This window comes from Natator depressus, chromosome 1 (genome assembly GCF_965152275.1).
Source record: "Natator depressus isolate rNatDep1 chromosome 1, rNatDep2.hap1, whole genome shotgun sequence".
Taxonomy (NCBI): Eukaryota; Metazoa; Chordata; order Testudines; family Cheloniidae; genus Natator; species Natator depressus.
The window spans coordinates 298658749-298680084 of NC_134234.1; the positions used below are offsets into that span (position 1 = coordinate 298658749).

General features: G+C 40.2%; 1 protein-coding gene across 4 annotated transcripts in view; it reads right to left on the reverse strand.

Annotated features, from left to right (window-relative positions):
- The window catches only part of SAMTOR (S-adenosylmethionine sensor upstream of mTORC1), a 124593-nt gene that overhangs the window by 26927 nt on the left and 76330 nt on the right, over positions 1–21336 (reverse strand). For 3 of the 4 annotated variants that reach the window (XM_074942269.1, XM_074942268.1, XM_074942266.1), the window contains 2 exons: positions 21076–21217; positions 13949–14122 (listed from right to left, as the gene is read on the reverse strand). The exons of the other annotated variant lie outside the window; for it this stretch is intronic. In XM_074942269.1, coding sequence (XP_074798370.1) covers positions 13949–14122; positions 21076–21146 — 245 coding nt within the window. In that variant the 5' untranslated portion in view covers positions 21147–21217. The remainder of the gene's footprint in view (positions 1–13948; positions 14123–21075; positions 21218–21336) is intronic. 4 annotated transcript variants of the gene reach the window in all.

The following is a 21336-nucleotide window of genomic DNA, read 5'->3' on the forward strand; positions in this document are numbered from 1 at the left end:
GAGAAATCTGTGATGTGGGAGTACCACCTTTGCCCGAATGTAGTCTTGGTCGGCTCCTATGAAATCTAGGATCTGCACTGGTATTACAGGTCAATTTTTGTTTGTTAATCTGTAGACCCAGATTCAGAAACAGGCTGCATGTGACCTGAGTGACCCGTTGGACCTCTGTGTAGGACCATGCCCTGAGAAGGCAATCGTCCAGGTAAGGATAAAACATTATGCCCTGAGAGCGTAAGTGGGCTGCTACTACCGAGAGGACCTTGGGAAAACACCCTGGGGTCCGATGAGAAGCCAAAAGTGTGTGGTCCTGGCCCAGCGTGAGTCTGAGGTAACACCTGTGACTTGGTATGAAAGAAATGTGGAAGTATGCATCTTGAAGGTTGAGGACCGAGAACCAATCTCCTTCTAATGCTGGGATGATCGTTGATTGAATTTTTGTGCTTTGACATATCTATTGAGCACTCCGAGGTCCAATATGGGTTCCCAACCTCCCTTTCTCTTTGGTACCAGAAAGTTCTACTGCAAAATCGAAACCAATACCTGCACCTGCAGCCTGTCAGCATAAATGCATTGTTTGTGAGTATAATTGCACAAATAAGGGAAGCAATAAATCAACCCTCAGTACTGCTCTAGTTCACCTTTGTTTGTGGTTATTTCTTGGCTGGTCCAAGAATGGGTAACAAGATGTACCAGCATAGGCTCTGTAGCTCCTACACTGAAGAGATGGCTTAGCTCTTGATGTAGTTAGACTCTTGTGAGAAGGGTCCCTGAAGAGGGACAGGGAAGGGAGACGTGGATGGCATATGTATTCTAGATTATTTCCAACACCCATTTGTTGCAGATTATCTGTTCCCAGGTTCTGCAGAACAGGGTAAAGCAGTCTCTGAAAAGAGGAGTGGGGTTTCCCAGGGTAAGATAGCAAGAAGAGTATTCTACAGGTGCCTCGACCAACACATAAAACTGTGGCTTCAAAGTTGAGGGCTGAGACTAAGTCAGTTGTGGTCCTGATTGCTTTTGCTTGGGGAACTCAGATTTCTTTCTCTGTGACTCATAAGAGCTCTGTGATGAGTATTGAGATGTACTGTGATGACTGGGGTTTAAACTGCAGCTGAGGGCTGTATTTTCTCTTATAGGCTGGCATGTATATCCCTAGGGATTGAAGAGTCACCCAAGAATCCTTCAACATGTGATGGGATGCATCTGTCTTTTTGGCGAACAGCTTCTTTCCCTCAAATGGAAGGTCCTCCACCATGCTTTGGATCTCTTTACAGAAGCTGTACAAAGGCAGCCATGAAGCCCTTCTCATAACCATGGCTGTGGAAATTGAACATGCAGCCATGTCTGCTGAATCTAATGTAGACTGGAGAGATGTTTTCACAACCAGCTGTCCCTTGTTAATTGTGGCCATAAATTGGTCTTTGTGGGAGTCCAAGAGCTGATCAATAAAGGAACCTAGTTTCACATAGTTCCGGTAGTCATATGTGGCTGACAAGGCCTGGTAATTTGCTTCCTGGAACTGAAGAGTGGCTGATGAATATGTTTTTCTGCCAAACAGGTCCATATGTTTCCCATCTTGGTAATACGGGGTGGGTTTGAACTGGCATTGACAGCCCCTCCAATTAACTACATCCACAATGAGGGAATTTGGAGGTAGGTGGGAAAATAAAAATTCGGTGCCCTTCACCGGCACATAATGCTTTTTGTCCACCTGCTTGCATGTTGGCAGGACGGATGCAGGGGTCTGCCATATAACTCTGGCAGGATCCAGAAGTGCCACTCTGGCAGAGATGGAAGAGTGTAGAATGTGCACCAGTTTGCGGTGAAACTCTGCCACTTCATACAGCTGTATTTGCAGGGCTGCTGCCACCCTCTGAGTAAAGTCCTGGAATGATTTAAAGTCATCACCATGGATGGCGGAGAGGGCATCACCACCTCATCAGGCGAGGATGATGAAAGACAGGTTGAAGGGTGTCTTCCTTTTCTGCCTCAGCTTCAACTTCCTCCACCAGTTGTTCAGGAGGTTCCAACCCCTTTGACGCTGCAGCTGGAGGAGGATGGTATGCTACGCTAGGGGCCTGGGAGACTTGTTGTCTCTTGGCCCCACCTGGGATCTCAATATGGCCATTGAGGGTGGGGGGCTGGCAGCTGATACAATGGCTGTCCAAACCATGGAGTTTCTTCCAAACCTTCTAAAAAACATTAAAATGTAATACCGGCACATGAAACCTTAAATTAAAGTGAATAAATGAAGACTCGGCACATCACTTCTGAAAGGTTGCCAACCCCTGATTTAGGTTAACCACAACCTTTTCTAAGGAAGGAAAAAAATGCATCACCAAGACAGAATGGTGCATTTGATATTCTGATTTTAAGCTGAAAAGCACTTTAGAGGAAAACTATAGATCATAACCCTGAAGCACCAGTGGAGACATGCAGACAAAAAAATCCCTGCCATTTTATTTTTGTACAGTAACATTTATTGTACCCCACGTTAGGTAAAATTTAGTACACTTAGTTCACTATAAGTTTAATAATTGTATCCATAACTTCTTAATCAAAAAGGTTGGCTGCCAACAGCTGCTACCATTAGGGTCTCTGGGCCGAAACCTGGAGTAGAGGGCGGGCCTGGGTTCCCCTCAACCCACCACTACAGAAACACCTCCTGGGATGGGAAAACAGGCCCCTGTCAGAACAGGAGGCTAAACTGCTTTTGCATGAGGCCAATTGCATATAGGAGCAATAAAGACTGTGGGAATTCTCTCACCAACCTCCACTGCTGGCTTATGATGAAAAGGGCTCAGTAGACTGTATCCCTGGCCCTAGAGACTACGTGGAGGGTTGCAGTGAGCCTCTGAACCTAGCATGAAGCGCAGGACCCACGGGGACAAGGTCGGAGTTCTGCCACAATATGTAAAGAATATTGCTCAGGTACTACATGAGCCAAAAACTGTAGGATGATTTTAAAACTAAGCTTTCCAGGTGCAGTACTTAATTCTCAGTGAGAAAAGTCTAACATGTTTGAAGAAATTTGATTTGGTAATAAAGTTATGGTTTCAAAAAGTATGTATTATGCACACAGTATAATTTTCCATTACATTTTTAACACTATACCCAGGTGCACTGGGAATATCTGGGAGTGCCACACATGAACAGAACCACTGCAGCACCATATAATGCTTCATGCCTGTATGTGATGTTATCTGCATCAGATCCAGATTGAAATTTAAGCTGTTTTTAAGGCAGAATTTTAACAAGTTCAGTATTTTTACTGGTGTTGAAATAAGTTCCCCTGGGCACTAGTTCATAAAAGTTTACTTCTAAAACTATTAGAAAATACAGTAAAACATGAGGTACAGAAACTGCACTAGTTGCAGTTTAACTAAATTATGGAATGTAAACTACTGTTAATTTTTTAGACGATGCATACATTCCTTAAAAATGCCTGTAAAAGATCTGAGAAATGACATACAGCAAATCAATTTTAATATTAGTAGCATCCCAGTGGACCAAAATCATGATGAATTCTCAGTCATTTAAAAGTATTTTCTATCTATCCAGCATGTCAGTAAGAATCACTATAGCATCTGTCAGCCTTTTCCCCTGCAAGTATCTACAATACAAGAAGGGTTCAATTCTGTAACAGCAGCAACTTTAGTCATGTCACAACAGCACGTCAGTTACTAATTCTAGAGGCTCTTGATAAATCCACAGTTCTGTAGGCTTTTTTTTTTTTTTGGCTGCAACTGTTGCCAGTATGATTAGTACTGCAGGACTCCAAGAACAACATTTTAAAACAGAATTAATACTACACATGGTCCCATCAGTTAAGGCCCTATGAAACTTTCCATTGGCTTCAATGGCTAGATGATAAAAATTCACTCCAAAATGAAAGTGACAAATTCTCAGTTGGTGAGAAATTTCCACAAAAATAAAGTGCTCTCCCACAAAATACTGATAGACATTCAGAAACACAAACACCTCTGATATTAAGATTATTTTGTTCTCCTATATAACAAAACAGATTAAATTTAAAATTAAATTAAAGATTAAAGATTAAAATCAGATTTTGTATTTAAATACATTTTCTCAAATAAACTATTTAAAATTAAATTTGAAGTTATATTAAGGCCTCAAGTTACTAGAATCTATTAAAATCATTTAAATAAAGTATGCTGCATCAATGAGACTTCCTCAAATTTTAATGAGTTAAAGGGTGCTCCTTTTTTAAAATTATATACAGAATCAGAGGGAAAACATTCTTTTCTGAGGTCAACTCAAGTTTATAAATACGTCACAATGTCAGGTACCTCATTAAGTATCTGAGGGTACATCTTCACTACCCACTGGATCAGCGGGCAGTGATCGATCTATCGGGGATCGATTTATCACGTCTTGTCTAGACGCAATAAATCAATCCCCGAATCGATACCTGTACTCCACCTCAACAGGAGGAGTAAGCGGAGTCAACGGGGGAGCCACCATGGTTGACTCGCCGCCATGAGGATGGCCAGGTAAGTTGAACTAAGATACTTCGACTTCAGCTACGCAAATAATGTAGCTGAAGTTGTGTATCTTAGTTCGAACCCCCTCCCTAGTGTAGCCCAGGCCTAAGTCAGATGGGTTTGCAGCTAGGTTTGATTTTTTAAAATGGCTTCTTGTTAAACACAAGTACCTTTTAACATGTGCTGAATACATAAGAAAAAATAAATTTAATCAAAATACATTTTGCATTTAAAACTGATTAAAGAAATATTAACAGTAGTTGATGAACTGACTGTTTCTGGTAGTCATGGTAAGGATTTTCACGGGTCTTTATGTACTTAAAGATGAAGATAGGTTTCTAGTTTGATTCCTTCTCCCCCCATCCCCACCCTCCAAAAAGCACCTAAACAGATTAGGTAGCTATCTGCATTTTCAGGTACCTAAATATCTTTAAAAATCTGACCCAGTTTCCTTCAAATTTTTAGAATTAGTAGTTCTCATCCTCTTCCACCTCTTTTTTTATTGGAAAAGTAAGCTTTCCAGCTTTTCCAACTCCCATTCAGTTTCTCAACTTTGAATGAGCTAATCCAAATGAAGAAAATGTCCTGTCTACCTGCTGCCTAAACTAAAACCAAAGAGCTTTTCTGCACAACAGAATCTGAAACCAACTATATTTGGACAAATATAAATACCAGCATTTGCTCCATTGTAAAGAATGTAAATAACTTAGATTTGGGCTACACTGGTGGGGGCGGTTTACGAACTAAAATACGCAACTTCAGCTATGCTATTAGCATAGCTCAAGTCAAAGTACCTTAGTTCGACTTACCTGGCCATCCTCACGGCGGCGAGTCGACCATGGCGGCTCCCCCATCAACTCCGCTTACTCCTCCTGCCGAGGTGGAATACAGGCGTCGATCCGGGGATTGATTTATCGTGTCTAGATGAGACATGATAAATCGATCCCTGCCCTCCAATCCGGCGAGTAGTGAAGACATACCCTTATTTTATATAGCTCATTTATTCACTGACCTTTAACATTCTATGACAGAATCAAAAGTGAAATGAATCAAATTGCATTTTCACATATTTAAGCTTCATCTTTAGGGGCAGAGATACCATTGAATAATTTGTTTGTTCCCCTTTTCTTAAGAACACCTGGAGAACCCCCTTGGCTATTACAGTATAATAACTATTAGTTAGTGTCGATGCATCATCTTTCGAAGCCTTATGCAGATTAAGGGGTGAGCACACAGCATTCTCTCTAGGCAGAAAAGGAGAATGATGTACAGTTGATATTCAACATATGTTGCTTAGTGAGGAGGGAAACCGCTCCCGGGTATGGAGAAGTTGGTGATAGGTGATAATTTTGTTGAATACAGCACCTCATCCTCTAAATGTTCTGTAGAATTTTCCAGTCAAAACTTTCAGGCTCTATTGTGTGACGGAGAACGATGGTTCTGCACAATCTTTCATATAACGGGACTAAAGATTCTCATATGGGCCAGAGGCCTGATGAAGACACAACATTTTAAAAAAATGAAAGTGTTGCTTGTAATATAAGTCTTCAGAATGTAGACTGATTATTGGTCATTGTGATCTTTCATAATCCTCCTCCATCTCATCTATCACAAGAAATCAGAAATCCAATCTTAATATTTTTGCTTCTAATGATCATTTCTCTCTCCCCGCTCCCGTCCTTTCCTATATGGTCTGTGAAAATCTTCATCCTCTTCAGCACTTCATAAGATTCTGTTCCTAGATTCAATGTCATTAATATGATATCAGCAATACCATTAAGGAGGAACTGTCAGGGTTCTCCTTCCATCTCCCACTCTTCCCTACAGACATACAAGTCAAACTGATAGAGCACTATCAGGATCTCCTGGATGTATATCTCCTTAAAAGGTGTGGATGAGGAAGCAGCTCTCTTCCACTTCATGCCCCAGTGCACTAAGCCTCCTCAGCATCTGAACAAGAGCAGACTAGCTGACAGTTTTCGAAGACGCTGCAAACTTTGTTAGTGCAAACAGCTACATTTGTAAACTACCAGATGAACCACTTGGTGATCAAAGGAGATTATGGACTCTATTTAATTGTTTTATATTTCAAGAACTATAATCTTCAGTCACATGTTGTCACAGTGAAAAATATTCTGTATTAGAAGGAAATGCTTTCTAAAAACTAAAAGGTAATTCATTGCCAAAGAACTTGGTTATAGGGAAAGAAATAAAATAGCAGGGAAGACGACTTTTGTCCTTGTTTCATTACTGGGTATTAAGGCGGCCTGGAATGTTTGTCAACGTTTTTTTTTTTTTTTTTTGCGCGCATTTTGAGTTCAGGCCTTCAGGGTGGGTCAGACCATGATACTCCATCTAGTATTTTCCCCCATTTTATTAATAGAGAGACTCAGGCCTTGCTCTAAAAATCTCTGTACAAACAAACAAATCTGCTTTCACATTCCAGTGATAAGAATTTATCCTACATGTTTCAGTTTATAATCTCCATTGGTTATCACTCTTAGCTGCTCTTGCTTGGTTACCATAATCAGTGCATTTCTACATGCACAAACGTTCATACTTTTTAGTGCTCAAGCTAGGTAGGGAAAGAGGAAGCTTTTAAACTTGAAAGATTGTTTTGAATTACCAAATATAAGTTTCCTCATCACAAGCATTCTAATGACCCATCCATCCAAAAATCCTTCTCTTCTGCCCATTAGTGCTTCAGTGAGGCTGGGTTTAGTTATCCATTTTCTTGTCTTCATACAATGCACAGTTATATGCCAGACGATTAACAATGTATAGCCACAATACACAAAAACAGCTAGCAGGGAGAATGAATACTCCAATGTTTATAAAAACTTTTAAAAAAATTATAGCTGTACTTCAGTCACTAGATAAAGTGCAAAGTCATTAACACTTAACATGTCTGATAAGAGATTCAAATCAGCGGCAGCATGCGCAGATACGGTGTACGTTGTTGAAAATATGCTCAACTCTTCCCCCAGAAAGCGCACCCGTAACTCTAAGTACTCTAAAATAGACATGCTTGGCTGGATTCCTTTGAAATTTGATGTGCCTCAAGAGGATGCACGGTAGGGTAGATGACCCAAATTTGGGGTATTTTGAGTTAGGGGTTGCAGAGATACACGCCCCCCCATAGCCATTTTTCAAAAAGTTTCCAGGTGGGGTTTTTTGCCCAGAGCTTGAGATCAAACTGTTGATGTGATGTGGGCCAAAACGGTCTCAATCTGTGGAGTTTTACCCAAGGCAGTGTATGGCACCCACTAAAACTTTGGGGGACCCAAACTAAACAGTATTTATAAAAATACACACTTTTTACAGTGCAAATATGCCAATAAAAAAAAGCTAGAGGATTTCCATTCCTGCCATTTGATATGGTTTAAACCTCAACTCTTACGTGCTCTAAAATCTGATCAGTTAATTGGATTGCTTCAGTATTTGGTGTGACACATAGGGGAACGGGATAGCATTAGTGATCCAGATTTGGGGACATATGACCAAGGAGTTCCCAAGTTACTGAGTACCCTCTCCCAAAAAAACCCATACAAAAAAGTTTCCTTCTGCTGCCTTGTACTGTTAGACTGAGAGGTGCTAATGGCTGGGTAAATCAGAGACCTCATTAAGATTGATGTGAACTCACCCTTCAGTTAACATAACTAAGACTGCGAGTCTGCCAGGAAGGTCATTGATTCCATGACTTTCCGTGACCTCTGTAGCGGCTAGTGCTGGCTTAGGGGCTACCCGAGCCGGGCAGCCCCCGGGCAAGCAGCAGCAGTTTGGGTGTGTGGGAGGGGGTTGGGGAGTGCAGGGAGGCACTTACCTCAGGGTGGGGGGCTCTCCAGCTCCCACTGGCATGATCCCCCTGCAGCTCCTATTGGCTGCAGCGGAGGGGTGAAGAGAGGTCTCCGTGCCATGCACTGCCCGTGGATCCTGCCCCTGCAGCTCCTATTGGCTGCGATTCCTGGCCAATAGGAGCTGTGGCAGCCGGTGGTTGTGGCAGGAGCAGCATAGGCTGAGCCCCTGCCATGGCCCCTGCAGCCTTGGAGCTGCAGGGACATGGAGCTGGGTAGGAAGCCCCTGCCAGCCCCACCAACCTTCCCCCCAGCACGAGCAGGGGTCCCAGGCTGCACGCCACAGCTCCCTCCCTCCCCACCCCCCGGACCAGGCGCCTGCCCAGAGCACCCACAGCCCCACTGCCCAAGTTTTGGTCACGGCAGGTATTTTTAGTAAAAGTCATGGACAGGTCACGGGCCCATGAATTTTTGTTTACGGCCCATGACCGGTCCATAAGAATGACCATACGGGGTCAGACCAAAGATCCATCTATCCCAGTGTCCTGTCTTCTGACAGTGGCTGGTGCCCCAGAGGGAATGAACAGAACAGGTAACCATCAAGTGATCCATCCCCTGTAGCTCATTCCCAGCTTCTGGCAAACAGAGGCTAGAGACACCATTCCTGCCCATCCTGGCTAATAGCCATTGATGGACCTATCCTCCATGAATTTATCTACTTTTAACAACCCTGTTAGAGTCCTGGCCTTCACAACATCCTCTGGCAAAAAGTTCTACAGGTTGACTGTGTGTTGTGTGAAGAAATACTTCCTTTTGTTTGTTTTAAACCTGCTGCCTATTAATTTTATTTGGTGACCCTTAGTTCTTGTTATGAGTAGTAAATAACACTTCCTTATTTACTTTCGCCACACCAGTCATGATTTTTTAGACCTCTGTCATATGCCCCCCTTAGTCGTCTTTTTTCCAAGCTTAAAAGTCACAGTCTTATGAATCTCTCCTCATATGGCAGACACTCCATACCCCTAATAATTTTTGTTGCCCTTTTCTGAACCTTTCCCAATTCCAACATATATTTTTTGAGATGGAGCGACCACATCTGCACGCAGTATTCAAGAGGTGGGCGTACCATGGATTTATATAGAGTCAACATGATATTTTCTATCCCTTTCTTAATTATTCCCAGCATTCTGTTTTAGCTTTTTTGACTGCTGCTGCACATTGAGCGGATGTTTTCAGAGAACTATCCACAATGATGCCAAGATCTCTTTCTTGAGTGGTAGCAGCTAATTTAGACCCCATCATTTCATATGTATAGTTGGGATTATGCTTTCCAATGTGCATTACTTTGCATTTATCACCATTGAATTTCATCTGCCATTTTGTTGCCCAGTCACCCAGTTTTGAGAGATCCTTTTGTACCTCTTTGCAGTCTGCCTGGGACTTAATCTTGAGTAGTTTTGAATCATCTGCAAATTTTGCCACCTCACTGTTTACCCTTTTCCAGATCATTTATGAATATGTTGAATAGGACTTGATCCAGAACAGACTGCTGGGGGACATTGCTATTTACCTTGCTCCATTCTGATAACTGACCATTTATTCCTACCCTTGTTTTCCTATCTTTTAACCAGTTACCAATCCATGAGAGGACCTTCTCTCTTATCCCATTACTGCTTACTTTGCTTAAGACCCTTTGGTGAGGGACCTTGTTAAAAGCTTTCTGAAAATCTAAATGCACTAACTCCACTGGATCCCCCTTGTCCACATGCTTGTTGACCCCTTAAAGAATTCTAGTACATTGGTGAGGCATGATTTCCCTTTACAAAAAACATGTTGACTATTACCCAACAAATCATGTTCATCTATGTGCAGGGCAACCTTAACCATGCATTTCCTAGTTTTCAGAAGTTTGAGTTTTGCTCAATTCACTGTTCTGCAGGAGAACATACACCAAGCAACTTTGTCATTGTTACTGAAGTGTTTTCCCATTGAACATACAAATAAAATCAGAAAAGCATTTAACATCCTTTAAGTGCTACATATAAAACATATAAAATCTAAACGGAAGCGGAAGATTAGTTTTCCCTCCCCTCATTGCTTGTTGCTACTTGACTTCTAGGTGTGTCAATTAATGTGGTATTCTCAGTGCTACCTTCCTCCCTACCCCCTAAGTCAGTGGTTCTCAAACTTTTGTACTGGTGACCCTTTCAAATAACAAGCCTCTGAGTGCGACCGCCTCCCTTATAAATTAAAAACACTTTTATATATTTAACACCATTATAAATGCTGGATGCAAAGTAGGGTTTGGGGTGGAGGCTGACCGCTCACGATACTCCATGTAATAACCTCGCGACCCTTTGAGGGGTCCCAACCCCAGTTTGAGAACCCCTGCCCTAAGTCTTCCTTCTGTTTGCAAGGGAGAAGAGACTCTGAACATGGAATCTTCGCAAAACTCTTTCCAACACACGTATCACAGATAATAAAAATTTTACAGTAGGAACTTTGATGATTCATGAAGCAGAAGAATCCATCCTACTCTTCCCTAGCCTTAGTGGGTCTGCCGAGCTAACAGCTGTAAAAAGTAAGTAGCAAAACCCTGAAGCAGCAGGCCTGACCCAACGCGCAGGGCCTGTTTAGGGAAATATTTTTACTCTGATAGCTCAGAACCATATTTTAAACCCAATTGACCTGTCATTGCAGTTTCGACCCAGACAGCCTTCTAAAACTTCCCACAACAGGATGTCTGCAGCTGCATTCCGTTACCTCAGAATACAGTGCTGGTACTTAAGTTTCTTCATTTTTGAAAGAACCTCACAAATTGAGATTCTTATATTTATCATACTTAGAACTGCTCCTCTCTCTAATCATTAGTAACCTTAAATGTACCCACTGTACACATACATTCAAGCTTAATTCTCTCTGCACAGTCATCTGCTTAGTTTGTCACACTGAGGTCACCTAAGTGCAAAGCTGACGATCACAGAGTATATGCAACTTTCTACTCAGCTTAATAGTGTCATGGACCATTGATTCAGACTGGTGCCTCTTGTTCCCATTATCCCGCCAAACTGCCTGTTCAGATAAGTTGTACTGGCTGGCTTGGTACCGCTGGGTGTTCAAAAACTGCGTGCTGGATCTGTGTGCGATTATCTATTGTGCATAATTACAGGAAGTTGATATTTTGTTGTGACCGCATAATTGAAGTACTTTGTCTAGCTGAACTCCCACTGTTCTTAGGTTTGCCTCTACTGTTACCCCTCTTACCAGCATTTTGAGTGACTTTCCCTGGTAAAGTGCTTTTCTTATCATTTACGAGCCACATGATCTCAAGCACTGAATCCTGAATTCTTATGCATTAACTACTTGCAGCTCTGATGGACAAAGACAGAAGCAACTCATATAGTATCCTCACAAATGGAAATGCAATTGTGTGCAATATGAAGACAGAAAAAAAATCACTCCATAAGAAAAAAAGTAATGACAAACAACTATGCATCTAGCTAGATGTAGGGAGCATCAAGGAGATGATACAAGTAGGTATGGTCTCATTTAACATCCACATTATTAAACAGCCTTTAATTCAGATACTAAATCAAGCCTCCTGTTCTTTCTAGCACCTCAACACCAAGAAAACCTCTTAATATATGCAAGATTCTATTCTTACTGACCTTAAATATTATGCATGCAACACTGCTGCACAATAGGAGACAGAACAGAGCAGGGGCCCTGGGAAGAGTGGAGTAGAGCAGGGGTTCACACCTCTTTCATCCCAAAACCTATGCAGGAAAATTGGAGAGGGACCCATCTCCTCCTGCTTTCTAGTCTGTCTCTGGAGCTGATAAAGAGTCAACAGTTAACTTGTTCACCCCCCCCCACCCCCCAAAGTCACCTGCCAATATTACTGTTTAAACCAGGGGTTCTCAAACTTGATCTCAGGGGGTCACAAGGTTATTACATGGGGGGGGGGGGTTTTGCAAGCTGTCAGTCTCCACCTCAAACCCCGCTTTGCCTCCAGCATTTATAATGGTGTTAAACATACACACAAGTGTTTTCATTTATAAGGGGGGTCGCTCTCAGAGGCTTGCTATGTGAAAGGGTCACCAGTACAAAAGTTTGAAAACCACTGATTTAAACTGTTATTTAGAAGTTAAGTGTCTAACCACCTAATCTTTGGCCCTGTTCACTGGATTTAATACATAAATACAATGAACCAGGATTCATTTCTACTTGATTTTTTTTTTTAAGTTAGGTGAACATCTCTTCACTTTATATGCTATACTGTATTAACTCCTTGACTAACTTATTTTCTACTGATGAGCAAGTGTAACTCAGACAGAGTAAACAAAATTTTGGAGAATAATTCTTAGTTTGAATTTGGGGGAGGAGTGAAGAAGGGGAGAGAAATCAGGGTTCTGATGGGAACTCAGATTGCAACCTCAATTATGTAGTGGATACTGCACATCTCCATAATGCAAAATAATATTAGAGAACAAACTGTTTGTTTTCTGTTTTGTTTCTAGCCATTTTGTACAGAGACACTTAGGGCATGTACAAGTTATTCTAACAGAGTTAAAGGCACAAAGATACTAACTGATGTGGACACAAGATATTCATTAACATTACCAACCTGCCCTTCATTTCCCTAATTAATAATACATACAACTTGTTCACAGAAGATATGGCACAGAAGCAAGATCTAGAAACGCTCCTGAAACTGCTAACAAAATACTGTGGCAGCTAAGCAGTCATAAGAGTTGACCCATGAATTAAAGAACATAAATTAAATTTACTAATTTTATTTTTAAAAGCATATTAAAGTTGAATGAGTATATTTATGTAGTCTCATTACTCTACTATACTTGTTGTACAGTATGAATGTCTTCCCATTATAATAAGGTGGCAGAAATTTTAAACTATAATAAAAGGTACAAAAGTTAGTGCTATTCTAGGACCAAAAGTTTAAAAAAAAATTATGAATTTGAGTTAAGGTTGAAAACAAGTCAGAATATTGAGGGAAAAATACCTTAGAAAAGTAATGCATTTGTTATTTATTTATGTACTTTTAAAAATAAATAACTCAGGAAACCAAGAAGTTCCAAAAGTTAGACTTCAAGAAGTCATTTGGAAGTACACAGGTAATGTCAAAGAACTCTGCCCATTTTTTTTTGGTAAAAGGAGTGTAATCTTAGGCACCCAGTCCATATTTAGGCAAAGTGGATTGAGTTTCAAGAGTGCTAAATACTCAGCAGTTTCCCACTGAAGCACTTTCCTCTTCAATGTTCCCTTTGTCCAAACCCAAATTGTATTATAAATCACACCAAGAACATTAACAAGATAGAAGTGTTCCACAAGTGATTATGAGTTTTTCCTTAAATTAAAAAAAGAAGACTATTGTCAATCTCAGAATAAATTATGGGCCACTATTTTTGTAACATTAGCTTCCAAAAAATGTGATGATACAAATATTTTCTGAAGCATATTAATATATACTTACTTTTTTTTTTAAACTTTCTTTCCTTTTTTAAAAACTATAAAAAGTTGCATTGGAAATACATTAGGGCAATGCAATTTCACAGAAGTCAATGTTATACAACTGGGAAAAACTTCTCTTTTGCAAACTTTTTTTTATTATAGCAAAAAGTTACAACTTACTCCTCTGATATGGTTTCATGATTTGTAAAGCTGAAGTTGGACAAGGGTTCTTCAATTTTGGGATTCTGGAGAACATTTAAGGCTGAAGTGGTCTTAGATGCAACAACTGCTCTTTTCTCATCTTTTTCAAGTGCTTTTCTCTTTCCGCCATTTTGAAAATATTCTCGGCATACACTAAAAAAGAAAATATCCAAAGTAATATTTTAGCAGACCAGTGGTAATGAGGGTTAGCAATACTTATAACTATAGGTACCTTGAGTTTACACGTTATCTAAAACTTGCAGGTACATTAATTATTATGAAAAACTGATTATACCAAGCTTCGAGATGATCAAGACTTTTGTAAAAGTTATTATTGGGGTTTACCTATATTAATTTGAACTCAGCAGCAGCATGACAAACTGAGAATGAAGGAAAAAAGAATTTTAAATGGAATTCATTAAAGGATACAAACACTTAATAACTAGAGTTTCATAACAAAGTCCCATATTAAAGCTACAATACATATTCAAAGAGGAAAACCCACAATGCTACCTGTAGAATGCATTGTTTCCAACAGTTTTCATAAGGCACTTATTAATCCTTATGTCTTTGCCATTTATCTTCCATTCAGATCACATATGAAATGAGGAGTGGCTTAATTGCTTCCAGATGTTTTGATCCAGAGGCAGCAGTCAAAAGCTAGATTAAGTTAATGTGAGGTATATGGATTTTTTTCCCTTTTGGATAAATTCCGTATTATCTATACATAAATGGATCCTAACTTTCAAGGAGAGGGAATGTGGACCTAATGAAGATATCCTTATCAGAGCTACAATTAGAAGTATATTCAACCTTTTCCCCCACTTACATACTAGCTCTGTAGTCTCCAGAAATGGGGAGGCTTAGCAAGTACTTGTAAGACACTTATTGGAAAGGAGGAATATAATCCAGTCATAAGGACTGGTGTAGGTAAACTAGCCAGAAAGCAGAGAAGACTTAATTATAAGCATCAAGACCCATGGAGGGCAAGAATACAACTGTTTATACGCATATATTAGCAATATCAACCAGAGCACAGAAGGGGTTCACTTTGGATTACAGAGCTTTTCCCCCTATTATATAGCTTTGCTATTGTTGACTGTGTCATGGGTCATTGTAGGCTCCCAGGTTAAGACTAGAAAGGCTGGAATTGTCTCAGCATATAGGATAATATAAAGCCTTGTTTGTACTAGGAATCTTGTTCTAAAACACAATGAAAATTTTTCAACTTCAAGTTTCACATGATATAAACAAAATAAAAAAGCAGCTAAACATTTACAATCTGTTTTTTCATAGATCAGAGGCTTTGCATCTCTTCTTACTGAGAGAGATATTGGTTTTGATATAGGGATCTAATTTCAGGTTCTTAGACAGTTATAATGTTTAAAACAGATTCTGAACTGAGACAGATGTCAAAGTTTTTTGGAAGAACATCTTTGGATGCAGTTTCTCCCATTGAGGATTCCAAGGACTGCACTAGAACAGAGAGATTTTGAGATTATTCTATCAATTACCACAAGTTCAATGTTCTGATTCTGTTGAAGCATTAGAAAAGCAATTTATGATTTTATTAGGCAAGAAGAATTTTTAGATAGTTCTGCTGATCACCACCTTACAAGTGAGAGAAAATCCAGACTGGCATTAAAAAAAAACCAAAAAACAAAAAAAAAAACCCGAACAAGACAACATGAAATTCCACCTGTATCTAAAATCTAATCACTTCACCCCTTCCTTCTTGAAGGAACATAAGTAAATTTCAGAACCAGCCAAAGCATCTATACTTAAAAGTTTTTTTAGCTATGCTAGAAAAAGCCCTAGTTTAGATGCAGTTATACCAGTAAAAGAGTGCTTTTGCCATAACTTATTTTGCTTGCAGAACCAGATTAGCTATAAAAGCTAAAGCATTCTTTTGCCAGTAGATGCTATTTATATACAAGGAGGATTTTGCTATAACCACGAAACCTCTAAGTGAAGACTTGATTTGGAGTTATTTTCCAAAATGTGTCTTTCTGCTTCCCTTTATATTACAAAGCTATAGTCTTAAATACAAAAGAAAAGTGGGAAGACAACAAAAAAAGTAGAGTTTGAGGAAAGCACAGGCAGGGTATAGGATTAATGTATTGTTCAAGCTTATTGCAATAGCACTCTAAGGTCATGGGGTCCAGAAATGCTTCTGGAATTCAGTAGACAAATCTTGTATCAATCCTATAACTAAAGGTTTCCAAGGTATTCCCTGAAACAATCACATATACAGGGTAAGGCAGTCTCCTTATTTTAAAGCTGCAAATAGACAGTATCGATCACCATATATTTAATATTTTTTACAAACCATGAAGAAATATTTCAATTAAAGAATAAAAACATTATATAATCAAAAATGAAAGACACACATAGCATCTAGTTTATGAATTAATCTCAAAATATTTTTCAGCCTCCCCAACTAGGCAGCGGAAAAAGTTTAAAAAATAATCTGCATAAATGTCACTCTTAATACCAAAGAAGAGTATAGATGGTTTCTCTAACGCGGGGCTGGACGAACTAAGGCCCAAGAGCTGTTTTAAGCTGGCCTGTGAGCTCTGTCCAGGGGCTGCACCACACGGCCCGAACCCACTCCGGTGCTCCAGCCAGGGCGCAGGGTCAGGGCCGCACCGTGCAGCTCCCAGAAGCTGCAGGATGGCCCCACTCCGGCTCCTACACATTCCAATGGCCCCCTCCGGCGCTCTAATGGGAGCTGCAGGGGCGGTGCCTGCAGATGAGGCAGCGTGCAGAGCCACCTGGCCACGCCTCCGCATAGGAGTAGAAAGGACATGCCACTGCTTCCGGGAGTCGCTTGAGGTAAGCGCCACTCGGAGCCTGCACCCATGAGCCTCTCCCCACACCCCAACCCCCTGCCTCAGCCCTGATCCCCCTCCCGCCCTCTGAACCCCTCGGTTCCAGCCCAGAGCACCTCCCTACACCCCAAACTCCTCATCTGCAGCCCCACCCCAGAGCCTGCACCCCCAACCAGAACCCAACCCCAATTTTGTGGGCATTCATGGCCCGCCATAAAATTTCTATTCCCTGATGTGATCCTCAGGCCAAAAAGTTTGCCCAGCCCTGCTTTAATGATTGTACTGTATTATGTAGGCTAGCCCTCTAAATAATTTGGAGAGGGTTGCTTTTCAGGTATTTGGTGAGAAAAGATTGCATGGAGGCAAGAGAAAATGAAGGTAAAGTGGCTATACAAGTTTTTTTTCTAGCTTCTGGGTAAAAATCTCTTTCCTCATTACAGATACCCAAGATGTGCCTCCAAAAGCCATCCTGTCCTCAAAATAAGGCTTACTGAAGGGGTTCTCCAACATTTTCAGAGTTTTCCACTTCTGAAGAGAAACTTATGATCACCTAACTGTACCAACAATAATTTCTTTTTCTATGTAATCAAAATATTTATTTATTTTTAAAACTATTTTCATTCAGTTAAGCAGCAGGACACAGGAAGGGCCAGTATCATCTGCCCCATCACCTCTCTGCAGATCAGTGATACACGGAACAAAAGTTTGAGAACTCCTGGCCTCTAGAGATGAAGTGAGGAATTGCAAAGTATTTTCTCAGCACTGTTATATATTGTTTGAAGTTTGGGATTATGTGGACAAAGAGAAAAAGGAGTACCTTTCCCAGACCTGAGGAAGAGTTCTGTGTAGCTCAAAAGCTTGTCTCTTCTCACCAACAGAAGTTGGCCCAGTAAAAGATATTACCTCATCCACCTTGTCTCTCAGACAAAAAGAAAGTCATTTTTGCAAGAAAAACTTTACATAAGGAACACTGGGTATGAGAAGTAACACAGGGATGGATTTTCATACTCTACATCTTTAATTAAATCCATGTGCAAAACTTGATATGCTTACAAAGCCACTGGGAAGTCATTAAAACATGTGACTATTACATAGCAAAGACCTGTATTTAAAAAAAAAAAAAAAAAAAAAAAATCAGCACAGCTATAAAAAGCAGCAAGCAACCAGCTTTTAAAAGTCCTCTGCAAATAAAACATTATGAATTATTTCTTAACAGTGTATTACTGTTATGAGGTTATAAGGGAGGAGGTGTTGTCTTGTACATTAAAATGTATACACTTGGACTGAGGTTGAGATAGAAATAAGAGAGACTTGTTGAAAGTCTCTGGGTAAGGATAAAAGGAGTAAAAAAAACCCAGGTGATGTCATGGTAGGGGTCTACTATAGACCACCAAACCAGGAAGAAGAGGTGGATGAGGCTTTTTTTTCTTTCTTTTTTTTTTTTTTTTTTAAAACAACTAACAAAATCATCCAGATCACAGGACTTGGTGGTGACGGGGGACTTAAAACTACCCAGACATCTGTTCGGAAAATAACACAGCAGAGCATAGATTATCCAACAAGTTCTTGGAATGTATTGGAGACTTTTTTTTATTTCAAAAGGTGGAGAAAGCTACTTGGGGGAGGTTGTTCTAGATTTGATTTTGACAAATAGGGCGGAACTGGTTGAGAATTTGAAACCGGAAGGCAACTTGAGTGAAAGTGATCATGAAATGGTAGAGTTCATGATTCTAAGAAATGGTAGGAGGGAGAACAGCACAATAAAGACAATGGATTTCAAGAAGGCAGACTTTAGCAAACTCGGAGTTGGTAGGTAAAATCCCATGGGAAGCAAGTCTAAGGCGAAAACCAATTGAAAACAGTTGGCAGTTTTTCAAAGAGACATTATTAAGGGCACAAGAGCAAACTATCCCACTGCGTAGGGAAGATAGGAAGTATGGCAAGAGACCACCCTGGCTTAACCGGGAGATCTTCAATGATCTAAACAGCCCCCCCCCCAAAAAAAAAGAGTCCTACAAAATGTGGAAATCCGGTCAAACTACAAAAGATGACTATAAACAAACACCACAAGTATGTAGGGACAAAATTAGAAAAGCCAAGGCACAAAATGAGATTAAACTAGCTAGGGACATAAAAGGAAACAAGAAAACATTCTACAAATTACATCTACAATTCTACATTAGAAGCAAGAGGAAGACCAAGGACAGAGTAGGCCCGTTACTCAATGAGGGGAGAAAGACAACAACAGAAAATGTGGAAATGGCAGAGGTGCTTAATGACTTATTTGTTTCGGTTTTCACCAAGCAGGTTGGTGGCGAATGGACATCTAACATAGTTAATGCCAGTGAAAATGAGGTAGGATCAGAATCTAAAATAGGGAAAGAACAAGTCAAAAATTACTTAGACAAGTTAGATGTCTTCAATTCACCAGGGCCTGATGAAATCAATCCTAGAATACTTAAGAAGCTGACTGAGGAGAAATCTGAGCCATTAGCAATTATCTTTGAAAAATCATGGAAGACGGGAGACATTCCAGAAGACTGGAAAAGGGCAAATATAGTGCCTATCTATAAAAAGGGAAATAAGGACAACCCGGGGAATTACAGACCAGTCGGCTTAACTTCTGTACCTGGAAAGATAACAGAGTAAATAATTACAAAATCAATTTGCAAACACCTAGAAGATAATAAGGTGATAAACAGTCAGCATGCATTTGTCAAGAACAAATCGTGCCAAACCAACCTGATAGCTTTTTTGACAGGGTAACAAGCCTTATAGATAGGGGGGAAAGCAGTAGATGGGGTAGATCTAGACTTTAGTAAGGTTTTTGATACCGTCTCGCATGACCTTCTCATAAACAAACTAGGGAAATACAACCTAGATGGAGCTTCTATAAGGTGGGTGCATAACTGGTTGGAAAACCGTTCCCAGAGAGTAGTTATCAGTGGTTCACAGTGATGCTGGAAGGGCATAACGAGTGGGGTCCCACAGGGGTTGGTTCTGTTCAATATCTTCATACATGATTTAGCTAATGGCATAGACAGTACACCTATAAAGTTTGTGGACAATACCAAGCTGGGAGGGGTTGTAAGTGCTTTGGAGGATAGGATTAAAATTCAAAATGATCTGGACAAACTGGAGAAATGGTCTGAAATAAATAGGATGAAATTCAATAAGGACAAATGCAAAGTACTCCACTTAGGAAGGAACAATCAGTTGCAGACATAGAAAATGGAAAATGACTGCCTAGGAAGGAGTACTGCGGAAAGCGATCTGGGGTCATAGTGGATCACAAGGTAAATATGAGTCAACAGTGCAATGATGTTGCAAACAAAGCAAACATCATTCTGGGATGTATTAGCATGAGTACTGTAAGCAAGACACGAGAAGTAATTCTTCCGCTCTACTCCATGCTGATTAGGCCTCAACTGGAGTACTGTGACCAGTTCTGGGCACCATATTTCTCCAATTTGTCCACATCTTTCCTGAAAGTCCAAAGAAGAGCAACAAAAATGATTAAACATCTAGAAAACATGACGTATGAGGGAAGACTGAAAAAATTGGGTTTTGTTTAGTCTGGAGAAGAGAAGACTGAGAGGGGACATGACAACAGTTTTCAAGTACATAAAAGGTTGTTACAAGGAGGAGGGAGAAAAGTTATTCTTCTTAACCTCGGAGGTCAGGACAAGAGGCAATGGCCTTAAATTGCAGCAAGGGTGGTTTAGGTTGGACATTAGGAAAAACTTCCTGTCAGGGTGGTTAAGCACTGAAATAAATTGCCTAGGGAGGTTGTGGAATCTCCATCATTGGAGTTTTTAAGAGCAGGTTGGATAAACACCTGTCAAGGATGGTCTAGATAATACTTAGTCCTGCCTTGAGTGCAGGGGATTGGACTAGATGACCTCTCAAGGTCCCTTTCAGTTCTAGGATTACCTGAATTTGAGAAATCTAGATTTAGAACCAAGTACTAATCATGTTCTTTATAACAAGTTTAGCTGCTAACAGTTTCAACACATTAAAGTTTTGCTAAACCTAGTTGGGAATGCTTTAATCTGGATTTAAAGATCAAAATTCAGAACATCACATGCTAAAATTCTAAGAATAGTGAGATAGAATAATGGGAAATGTGATGTTTACTTAAAAATAACCACATATTAAAACATGAGTGTTGGAGATAAGTACGGAAAGCAAGAATATGCTCTGCACTGAAGACTAAGATTGCCAGTTTGAGACAGAGTTTACAATCCTATCTTGTTAAGCCACACAAAGATTTACCTGCAACACCATTCAATTCGACCTTCCCCTTCACATGATTTTGTCCAGTGATTATCTGCAAGGTTTTTCATTGCCACAGCATATTCACAAAGAGTTTCCTCATCCTCACAGTGTTCACGCCAGATCTTTTCAAAGTCTCCCACTAAACAAAAACAAAAACAGTGTTAGCAGAATAATATACGTGTTTAATGTTTGTCACCAGAAAGCAGCATCTAGGTCTAAAGATTGTGAAGAAGACATTTAAAGCGTGAGCCAAGCATA